Source organism: Lactuca saligna, chromosome 8, assembly GCF_052625555.1.
Source record: "Lactuca saligna cultivar CGN05327 chromosome 8, ASM5262555v1, whole genome shotgun sequence".
Taxonomy (NCBI): Eukaryota; Viridiplantae; Streptophyta; class Magnoliopsida; order Asterales; family Asteraceae; genus Lactuca; species Lactuca saligna.
The window spans coordinates 83,340,393-83,352,934 of NC_136424.1; the positions used below are offsets into that span (position 1 = coordinate 83,340,393).

General features: G+C 33.2%; 1 protein-coding gene across 1 annotated transcript; it reads left to right on the forward strand.

Annotated features, from left to right (window-relative positions):
- The first annotated feature begins 6,383 nt into the window (after positions 1-6,383).
- Positions 6,384-8,777, forward strand: LOC145012492 (chaperone protein dnaJ-like protein). Its single transcript, XM_078971293.1, has 7 exons — positions 6,384-6,539; positions 6,638-6,835; positions 7,305-7,371; positions 7,464-7,798; positions 7,878-8,019; positions 8,087-8,212; positions 8,310-8,777. Exons 1-7 carry the CDS (start codon positions 6,518-6,520, stop codon positions 8,692-8,694), a joined length of 1,275 nt encoding a protein of 424 aa, XP_078827419.1. The 5' UTR covers positions 6,384-6,517; the 3' UTR covers positions 8,695-8,777.
- Positions 8,778-12,542: the final 3,765 nt, after the last annotated feature.

The following is a 12,542-nucleotide window of genomic DNA, read 5'->3' on the forward strand; positions in this document are numbered from 1 at the left end:
CGGCCGAAAACCCAACCGTAATATATATTTTCCCCAAAAAATAAGTCATTTTCTCACTCTTTCACTCAAAATCACTCCTATTTTTCTCTCAAGTATCATCCAAGAACATTCATACCTTCAATAAAAATCCTTTAAATCTTCATAATTTTCACCAAGAGCAATCTTCAAATCTTCAAGCTAGCCGAGAACTCCCTGGACCGAAAACTCATTCAGGACTGAGAACACCTTAGAACCGAGAACCTGGTCCTCGGTTGAGGATTTAGGACCAAAATCAAAGATTTCGGTGGAGCCTTGACCGAAAACCCTTCTCAATACTTCAATACAATTTTCGGTAATTCTTGCAAGAAATTCCTTACATAAATCAAGTGTTGTCTAACACTTTAGTTTATTATTTCACTAATTTAAATACGATTACGTGTTTAAATAATTCTAGGATATCATCCTTCCCACGTGCGCTAGCCCGATGATCATCTTTTCAGTGTACACTATCCAACGCAATTACGCACTAGAGGCGAGTTCATACCCCTACATTTTCATTATTTTCAATGTTTTAGGGGGGAATACAAGTAAAACACAAGGATTCTTCAGTTAATATTCAAACGATTTCAAAACCTTTTTGCAATTGATTCAAATTGATTTACCACTACAATTTATTAAAATATATTTATGTATATGTTAACCCCTTTTGTAACATGTCGAGCAAAAAGGGTATTTTTCACTACTTCATACACACAGTTAAATTGAAAATATTTTTAGTAAATTATAGATCATTACGTTTAAACTATAATTGGTATAGTTTGTGAACTACTACACTATTTTTACTAAGTACAAGAACATACATTCAAACTATAATAGGTATATTTTGGGAAACACTAGTTTATTTTACACTGATTCAATGATACACTACTAAATAATTATTTAAGTACAATTATTTTACAATACAAAGTACACTACTTCAAGGTAATACATACAATTTCAAGTACAAGAGAACACTACTACACTACACGTAAACTAGTAATTACAGGGTTGTGAGACACTACTTCAATTGTACCCATCAAGATACATGTCTAAGTCCTATAAAGTATAGCAAGAGTCTCCTGGAGGGATAGCATGACTTTGTGTATACATCTACACAGGATTGACAACCCCGCACCTAAACTGTTAGCTACAATTAGGCCGGCAGGCCTAGGGTGACAAACGTCTTCCGATGCCTAAAGAACACCACAGAGGCCACTAGTCAGTTTAGCATGGTTATATGAAACTTACAATAATATTAACTAAAAATTTTGTTTACGGGATTAAAGATACTTCAAGGGTTTTATTTTAATTAGAAAAACTACAATACACTACTTTACACTACAGCTGGTGGTATCCAGGCATGCATACAAAGGTTTTCATACAAATATAGTTACAGTACACTATTTTCTAGTACTGAGTACACTAATACGACATACAATTACAAGGAACATACATGAAATAGTTTTATTTATAAGACTACAATTTACTACTACATAATACATTAACTACACACATTTTGGTCTTAAGGCCTAAGACTTCATTACATTCACTAAAGAAAATATTGGATTTTCTAGAAGTACACTATAACATTTTCAATGAAACAAAGACAAGCTTTCAATCTTAAAAACATACTTATGAACTTACCAACTTAAATGTTGATACACTTTCAAAACCACTTGTATTCTCAGGCAACTGGTAGACAGGTACGCCCGCAGGGTTTTGAGAAGACATAGCTTTTAGAGTCGCGTCTCTTATACTTTTGTTATACGTTTTGATGTCATACAAAATATGTATCGAACGAATGTAAAAACTTTACTTATTAAATGTAATGGTTGTGTTTGCTTTTATTCATATTATAAAATTGTTGTGATATTGTATATGACATCCGTCGCCCCTGAACGTTTCCGCCATTCCGGTTTGGGGTGTGACACACTACTACTAAGCATAAGCTCATATGTTCCAATCTTGGTAACATGTGAAGATCGCCTATTCCCCATGATCAGATTGAGCTTCCCATGCTCCACCTCCTCACTTTCACTTAGCCCCTAAAAATCAGAAAAATGTGGAAACCACATCTTATGTCAAGGACCCATGAATCAGAAAGTTGTGTGTTATGAACTTGAATAGTGTAAATCCCTGAAGAGGATGCCTTGATCTTACTATCCTTCCTATAGGTACTTAGGGCATCTTCTTCTCCAATGACCTTTTCACCAAAATGGAAGCAAGTAGCATCCTTTAGATCACTGACGCTAGGCACATCAAATTTGGGCTTCAACTTTGACCCACTGCTAGACCCTCCAGCATATGCCTTCCATTTCCTGCCAGATTAGGAAGGAGCCTTTCTCTTTTTCTATAACATCCCAAAGATATAGATAAAAAAATTGTTTTTAAATTAATTCAAACATAGGATACCCATATCATAACAATCAAAAGTGTATCATAAAAACACATTATCATAGTACAATATCACAAAATCTCAAAATATAGAAATCATAGGGTGATGTGGTGATTAAGTCGGACCCTTCCTCTTTGAACTGGAAGTACCTGAAATATAAACTGAAAACCGTAAGTACAAAGCTTAGTGAGTTCCCCTAAAATATCCCATACTATACAATCATACGATCAAGTATATCTGGGTGCTTGTAGTCCCCTTCGGTCTATTTCAACTGGATATAGTCATACATATCTGGGTGCTTGCAGTCCCCTTGGGTCTATTTCAACCGGAGACAGTCAAGCATATATGGGTGCTTGCAATCCCCCTCGGTTTATTTCAACCAGATATCGGGTCTATTTCACCCCTACCTCTACCACATAATCTCATAACAAAAGAATCATAAAGACATCAAACAGTTACAAGCATAAAAAACAATTGTCACGAAGACAATCATCATACTACAAACATAACTTAGTGGGCCGACATTGGTGCCTTCGACCCACAAATATAGTGAAGGAAACTCACCTCTCGATCGATAATCGACTACTGTTACTCACATGATCAGCTACACCGGTGCTACTCCACCCTCGATAACCATTGAAGGCAAACCTTAAGTCTACCCTCCTAAACCAAGAGTTGAACAAAAGTCAACTCTGATCAAAAGTCAATTTTTAGGTTCAAAGGTCAACTTTCCCCTTAGTTCACTCTCACATCGGGACCAATAAGGCTCACGTTGTGAGGATAGACTCGACCCGGACCCACTCAATGAGTCAACTCAATTTCACTCATTCAACAGGATCCTCAGATCGGGACAACCACCTTGCTTATGTCATGAGATTCTATTTCTCAAGTCGTGAGAACAATTCTGACCAACTTTCAACATTAAACTCTTAATCCTTTAAGACATACATTGAGACTTTCCAGAACACCTTCTGTGACCCTAAGGACCATAAAATTGTATCTTTTCAGTCGTGTATGTCCAATGCATGACTTAGACATTAACTATGTCAAAAGAAAGGTATTAGGATCAAGACTCAAGCTTGGATTCCAAAACCCACACCAAAACTTAGATCCAAGGGCTCACATATAGAAGATGTTTAAATGATCCATAAAGTTGCCAACTTTATAGATTTCATGCATTTTAAACAACCCAACCATGCAAAGAAAGTTTCCAAAGCTTAGATCTAGCATGCTTAAGGCAAAAAGATAAGAGGTTTATGACTTACAGATGCTCAAAAGCTCAACAAATCCAAGAGGTAAAAGCTAGATTGCCAAAATGAAACACCACAAGAGCCTTCTTCCACTTCAAAGAACCTAAAAGCTCCAAGTAAGCTCTTCAAGATCACCAACAATGGCCAAATGTCTTAAGGAGGACGAATTTAGGGGTTTTAGGGAGCTAGAGAGTGAGAGGGGCTGAGGATGGGCAGCCCAAGCCCTCTCATTCCTTTAAATACTCGAAAATTAGGGTTTTAGCTTTTAGGTCATCAGATATGGATGGCGTAGTGAGACCTTATGGATCTCGTTGTGTGGTTTGAAAATATAGGTCAAATAGCCAATGGTCACTCTCACATCATGACCACTATGACTCACGTCGTGAGCTCCCTTAGAAATTCAATTATTCAAGAATTGAAGTACCTCAAGGTTTCAGATGCTATAATTCTCCACCACTTGAATCAAACTTCATCCTCAAGGTCTGTTGTTGCAAATAACTTTGGGTAATGCCCTCCTCATCTCATCCTCAGGTTCCCATGTCCACTCAGAACCCTTGGGGTGTTGCCACTGTACTTTTACCAACTCAACAAACTTGTTCCTTAAGGCTTTCGTCTTTCTGCCCACGCAAAGCGACGACGATAAATAACACTTATAGTGAATAGTTTCTTACCGGAAAGTAATTATTAGATTTTATTATTAGTTATTAAATAATAAAAATTTACCACTTAGATATAAAATATTTATGTTTATACATTATATTTATATTGACTACTTATAGTATTGATGTAAATTAATTAATATTGGTCTACAGTTAAAAATATATATTAATTTATATAAATAAATTTAATATTTAAAATTTTTTATTTTGTTCTAAATTGAATTTATTAATAACCTTTTTAATTTAAGTTTTCAAACTTTTGACAAGTATTAATGATTTATTTATGCATAATTGATTTGTATAAAAAGTTTTATAACTTATACCTCTTAAATTTCAAAATATAACTAATATGTTTTATAATATAGTATAAAATATAGTAATGTAATCAAATAATTATCTTTGAACTACTAAAAATCATAGAAAAACAAATAAAACCTATATAATTACATAGATTATATAGGTGTTAACATAGACATATAATTATAACCTTACATATAAAAATGAATCTCTTTACCGCTAGAAGAAGAAATTTGTAATTTATTGAGTTCAAAATGTAGGTTTTAGCCAGGGGCGGTTCAACCAATTTAGAGGCTCTAAACACACAAAAAAATTCGGAACCTTCAAGTAAGCAAATAGTTTCGAACTTGAGACCTTTATTTTTATAAACAAATTTTTTTACCACCATACCAAACTTCAACTTGTCTTTGTATCCCAAGAAATACGTATATATACATATATAACACAATAAAATTTAAAATTGAGGGCCCTAATCCCTTGCTTAGTTTTGCAAATGGTAGAATCGGTCATGGTTGTAGCGGCTGTCCCCCATCATCTTCCCCTGTTTCTTTTAGAACCAGTCCATTAAATTTTACATATTAGGCCTAAATTTATTATTTTTTTACTATGGCTCCCCTTGTTCTGCAAATTTTGTAGATATTATTTCCCCCTCCACCCACTTAAATGTTCAAGCTCTATAAGTAGATAAGTGAACTCAAAATTGAACTATGAAATAGAATTTACAGGGGGCTACAAACTGGATTGGGTTGGATCTTATATCAATGACCATTTTCCTACAAACAGGTCCGAAATGACCTGTTTTGGACCTTGTAGTCGTTCTTTTTTAAATAGTTATTATCTTTAAAATACTATTGAGTCAGATCACTTAATTTTACCAAAACAATAGCTACTAGACCTGGCAATTGGGCGAGTTTGGAGCGAATCGACCTTAATCCAAACCCTTTAAATAAATTCCAAAATCTTATCCAAACACGCTCCGTAACACGCAGGGTTTTGAATAATCAAACTCATACCCTTATCCACCGAATCAACATATATCCAAACCCGCCCTGTAACCCGTAGGTTTTTTGAGTAATCAAACAAATTTTACTTAAATCATAAAACCACATTTATTAAATAAATAAATGTTTATTTAGAAAACACATTAGGTACTCGAAGACTTTCGAATCGAATTAAAATCATTATCGTAGTTACTTCCGATTGGTTTTTGACCATCGATTGAATTGATAGAAAATATCAATTGCAAACTTTATTCCGATTGATAAATGAATTTATTGATTTTTAAATGAAATTTGTGATTACATGAAGAAATATAAATGAAATGATATCATGATTTTTAGGAAAAAACTAAAGATTAGAAGTTAAATCCTAGAGTTCTATGTAAAAAATGTTTAGTTTTTGGTCTGATCTCTTTGAACTTTCGATTGGAATTTAAATTAAACTTTAGGCAATATAAAATATAAATGTAGAATTCTAAAATTCAAATGGGACATTATAAATGGAGCGGATCAGTAATGATCCATACCCGACCCTTTTAATAAAAGGTTAATGGGTATGGGTTGTTAACGAGTATACGGATAAAAAATTATGCTCTAAACCCGTATAATTGTTAAAGGTTTGGATCGGATCAGGATCAAAACCTGGGTCTAATAGCTATCATTTGGTCAATTTTATTTTTTTATTTTTTTTATTTTTCATTTTTCATTGTTTATTTTTTATTTTTAAGATTAGCTCCCGATTAATCTTTCTCCAATTCCAGAAAGATGAGATTGACTCCCTCGTCTTCCTTCCCGTCTAAGGAATTTTGTTGCTTATAAACCCTCTTCTCCATCTTTACAAACCCACCGTAGAAGTAATCGGTTACCGGTGCCTGTTTCCCCCCCATCGTTCATACAAGAATGGAGCAACCACTGCTCAGTGGTGGAATTTCTCTCTTCAATTACTGCTCCAATATTAAGTTTAATTCCGTCTACTCTTTTTCCGATTCTATAATTATCGAATCCCTTGTTTGTTTGCAGAAAAAGGTGAAATTGAGGGTAAAGAAAACGAGAAATGGCATTCTTATCCATCGGTGGGACGAACAGGGTCGACGATCCCGACTGCTTCTGATGTTAGTGTTGACGAAATTCGATCGGCTGCTACCGGTTCTGATCGTTACCCTACTTCTCTACATGCCCCCTTGATGAGTTCTCCGGAGCCTCCCCCCTATATTCCCGGTACAATATATCTCAAATGCCTTAGAATTTTATCCAGTTTACATCATGTATGTGTTTCAACTTCAATGATTATCTTAGATTGTCAAAGCAGATACGTGTCTGCCTTATATGATGATCGTAGGAACTTGTGTGTCATCATTTTTAGCTGAATATTGCTGTAATTTCCTATCTGAGTTAGAGATGCCCTTTTTTATAACCTAACTTTATATATTTAGAAAAACGATTTATGTAGATTGGGTCTAAAATGGAACCCAACAGTAAAAAGAGCTAAATCCTTCCAAAAAGAACACAAATAAACTCTTTTAAGAGATAAATCCTCCACCTAAAAAAGTGTTTCTCAACTTCTTTTTATGATGTCACTCCAACTTTTTCTTCTATCATCTTTTATGGAACCCATCGTTCACTTTCTATGAACTTTTCAGATATATTAAACATTTAATATATCTAAAATTATCCAGTTTTGTTGCAGAGCAACCGTTTCCATACCAGGGTGGCTATGGAGGGCAATATGGTCAAACTGAGCATCAAGCTCATAGGTATACAGTCTACTCTGTTTGCTTCTGTGATACAATTTGATCCTTAATTCACATAACTTTAAACATAATTCTATGAGATTATATGTATACAGACAAATCTTGGATGAAGTTGAGATACGCGAGTTACTGATTGAGCATGTTGGCCACCGATGCTGTTGGGGAAGCAGGCCTGCTCGAACATGGAAGATCCATTCTGTAGAAGACTGCAATGTCTATGTTGGAACCCTTGAAACTTTTGTGGAAGAAAGAGAAGTCATCACTGAAACAGAACCATATCATGGAAACAGCAACATTGATGGAAAAGATAAAGCCCCTGAACTTGGTGTTTGGGAACTGGATTTAAGGTCAGAATTCCCAGTTCTATTCACTCACCACAAAGAATCCCGTGCCCAAATCCCCCATTCAGAATCCATCATCAAATGCTCAGGTAATAAATAACCCATCAAATTTATATGTTTTTAGTTTTGGGTTTCTTACCTTTTTATCCAATCTTGGTTGGATGACAGATTGTGAAGGAAGAGGAGATACTATTTGTGGTAAATGCAATGCAGATCAAGAACCAGGAGTTTATAAAGAAAATCAGATGACTCAGTGTGGTGCCTGTTATGGAAGGGGTTTAATTGCTCATAGAGATGGATCTGACACAATGTAAGCCATAATAAAATAGCAAAATACTTACCTTTTTACACATAACTGAAACATATTTTGTATTCAGATGTGTGAAATGTAATGGGAAAGGAAAGCTACCATGTGCAAGTTGTGGATCTCGTGGCTTAATCAAATGCACGACATGTTCAGGAAGTGGCTCGCTTTTGACACGCAAAATAGCGCTTGTTAAATGGTATGTTACAATAATATTAATATATTAAACAAATATTTGAAGTTTTAGTGATAATTGAATTTAACTTTTTTTTTTTTTTTTAATTAATGTTTTGTAGGGACACACACGCGACACGTAAGCTGAATGCGACAAGTGGGGCCGCCTCGGTTCCTGATGACGTGTTCCACAGAGCGAAGGGGGTGCAATTGTGTAACACGCAGGCGTACAATTGTACACCGGCTTTTTTTGCTGATTCCTTCTTTTTGAATCAGTTTTCTTCAGAGGTCATATCTGAAAGACCTGTCATACCTGTGACTGCGAGAGTTATATGTGAGAGGCATACAATTTCTGTCATCCCTGTTACACGTGTCACCATGGTACATCGTGGTCAGGCTTTTAGTTTTTATGTTGTTGGGTTTAGTCGTGAGGTGTATCTTAAGGATTATTATCCTTCTAGGTTTTGTTGGGGGTTGTGCCCTTGCTTAGAGTGGCTCAAGTTATAATAAATTGTCTTTAACAGTTTATATGTAAGTTTGTGATTGTGATTGTGATTGTGGTTGAGCGTGAAGCATGGAGATGTTTTTTTTGTTTTTCTTGTTAAGTTCTTTATGGTATGATAGAGTGATTGAATTGAGTTATGATATGTGTTTGTTTGGATATAGTGATGTATGTATAAGATTGAAGAAATTGTTTGAATGAGGTTATATGGATATTTTGTCCTTTACATTCCAAAAGATAAATTTCACAATATTCACCTTATACAGTTATGTAGTTGATATGTATTTTTTTCTAGTAAGTAATTAGATTTGTATGAAATAGAGTCATGTAATTATCAACCTATGAAGCTCAAAATCCTTGCAACTCTAGTAATTTGCCTATCTTGTAGAAACTTAGAAAATTAAATGATAAATACGTATGTATATGCTTATGTTTTGTCGTAGATCATTAATACACAGACGAAATGGATATTTTCTTCAATGCTACTTTCTCAAATTGATCAATATTGGTTAATTTAGTTTAGAAAATTTTGACAAAAGTAATCTATATAGTCTCTCAATTTTCAACATAATTCAGCATTTGATAGCCTAACAAATTTTTTTCTGTGGAAAAATAAAAAGCAATCTACTTAAATTATCATAAACCAACATCACCAATATATATATTTTTTAGAAACAACCAATCATATAATAGAAAGGGAACTCTTGCAAAAAGCTAGAAAACAAGAAAAAAATATTACAAATTATTTAAAGAGAAATGCATCCAACAATTCCAATTAAAAGTACATTTTCTATGTCTGTTACCAACCCAAAGAAAGAAAAATTCTCTAATTGAATAAAGTCATTTTCTTTAAGCTGATTAATATAAGCAATAATCTTGGCCCAAGGACCATTCCCAAGGCTTGCAATATTGCCCAAACCGAACCCTCCATTATCACCATATATTGAAAAGAAAAGTTTTTAAGAGATTTTATTATTGAATATAACCTTAAACGTAAGGATATTGTATCTTTAGGGGACACAGATACGATTTGAAAAATATAAATACATGTATTATGTATTTAGTATGTAATTAATAAAATTAAAACTATACTTAGCTTTATTTAATATTTCTTTGCTTAATATAAAAGAAAAAGAAAAAAAAAAAAAAAAAAAAAAGCTAAAAACATGATTGACTTGACTTCTAGAGTCTAGACCGCCGCGTTGAACTTGTAACAATGTGTGGCTGTGGGAGCATCAACGATGACTTTTTACATTATTATATTTCTATATAAAATTAGATTTTCTATGTGACGATTTATCATGGGTATATAAAAAACCAAAAAATAAGGATAAAACTTAAAAACTTTCTTATAACAAACTCTATTATTGAATCGACAAAGCTTTTCTTTATAAAGTATTAGCGTAGTTCACATTCACAACAAATAATAATAGAATCATTAGCTCAAATCCAAATATTAAAAAATAATAATATAAAAGTTAAGTTGATTTGATCAAATTTTGATTATAGATGTTGGCTAAAAAAACATCTTAATTTGCGATATAGACATTCTAATTAATTTTTGAAATATTTTTATTGGTTGAAATTGTATTGTTTTTCGAAAAAACTGATTATAAATAGTTAATTATTGATTAATTTTTTATAAATATCCTAATACGATATCTAAAGGGAGTGTTAATAGCAACACCCTTTCAATAATTCAACCAATATTTCCTTCATTCTCTTACGTCTCTAGAAACCCATGCAAATGATTGGATGATCATGTGACCAAATTGATTGATATAACTGATTGATATATAATACATGGTTAATTCATTTCCCTATACTAAATCTTAAACATCCAAATGAAAATTAAAAACATTCATAGAAACATGTTCAAACTAAACATTAATACAAACATAGATAATACTTATTACATATTGATACTTGATACATAAATACATTTAAAAATAAAAAATATAATTTATATTAAAAATATAAACGGGTTGGCGGGTCAACCTGTTTATTTTTTGAGAAACCCATATATGATCCATTTAATAAACGGGTTGGTGGGTTGGTGGGTTGGCGAGTTGAAAAACTCAACCCAAACCAATTTATTTCGTGGCGTGTTGCGGGTCGTATCGTGGGTCGTATCGAGAATTGTCAGCCCTAACCAAAGGATTCGCAGAGCACCCTCTACGAATCCATTAAAGACTCTACGGATCCTCTACAGCTCTGCGAAATCTTTGCTTTTTAAATTTTTTTTTCGTTTTTTTGTTTTTTTTGCGTTTATTTTCGTTTATTAATAATAATTTTTTTAAATACACTAATACGTTATGTGATTATTATGTAAAAAATTCTACAAAAAAGGTTAAAAATAATGAAATGTTTTATGTAATACGTTTGCCTCTGAGGAACCGAAGCACCTCTACGGATCTTGAGTTTTTTAATTTTTATTTTTTCGTTTTTTCTATTTTTTGTTTTAGTTTATTAATATTTTTTTTAATATACTAATACATTATGTTTTATGTAAAAAATTTGACAAAAAAAAGGTTAAAAATAATGACCTTATGTTTAATATCTGTCTACAGAACTGTTTGGGAATCCACAGAATTGTTATTAGCGGATCAGTGTACACCTCTACGGATCAGTGTACACCTCTGTGGATCAGTGTACACCTCTGCAGATCAATTATAAAAGTTATAAACGTATTTTAATGGGTTTTTGTGAGTTTGTGAGTTTCAATTACCAGTAGTTGTTTTTTCATTGTGTTTGTGGAGAATGATTTGTAAAATGAGTTTTATTATTATGTGTATGGGAGGGTCTTGACAGTTAGTTAATGGAGATGAGGTTTACATTAGAAATAATGTGAAAAACAATGGTTTAAATATTTCTCCTAACATCGACCATGAAATGTTATTACAAATGGTTAGAAGTAAGGCAGGTGTGCTAAATAGTCATATATGTTTGTCTTTTAAGCACCCGGAGTTAGGGTATGTCATGGAGCTTGGAGATGAAACTGATGTATTTCAATTGAGACATGTAATGTCTAAATCAAAGAAGACGGTGCATTTGTATTTAATGGTGGTAGGTGAAGAAGTTGAAGAACAAGCAGTGGTTAACAACCACTTTAATCCAGCGAAAACTAATAAAGGTTGTAGAGAAATCCTATGTGATAGAAACCATTCAAGAGGAAGAGGAAATGAAGTGCTAATGGGTTATGAAAAAAAAGTTTCAGTTACTGATAAGTTTGTATCTGATAATGATACTTTTGTATCAGATATTGATAAAGAAGCTAAAGTGGGCATGACTGAATTACAACGTCAAAATTTGTTCGAGTTTGGTGAAGTTCCTGAAATTGATGATAAAGATGTGAGGAAAAATCAAATGAAGGGTGGTCGGATGATGAGTACACGAAACAGAAAACTGCTTTTAATCCATGGTATTGTATTCCTTCTATTCCTGATTGTCCATAACCTATTCTTGAAGCTGGACCATTTCACAGTTTATGTCCTAATGATAAATTTATTGTCAATCAAACCTTTAACACCAAAAAGAGCTAGCGTTTGCTGTTAAATTGAAAGTTGTTAGAGAAAAGTTTCAGATAAAGGTTGAAAAATCTTCAAAATCTCGATACCAAGTTGTTTGTATGCAAGAAAACTATCATTGGCGTTTATACACATCTCTCATTAAAAGAACATAAATATTTGAAATTAAGACGTTTAATGACGAGCATACATGTTCTTCATTGCTTATACACCCAAATCATAAAGATATAATTAGAGATATGAATGCTTTGCTACAAATAAATATGAGTTATTCACAAGCGTGGCATGCTAGAGAATTTACTCTGGGATTGATGATAGGGACTGAT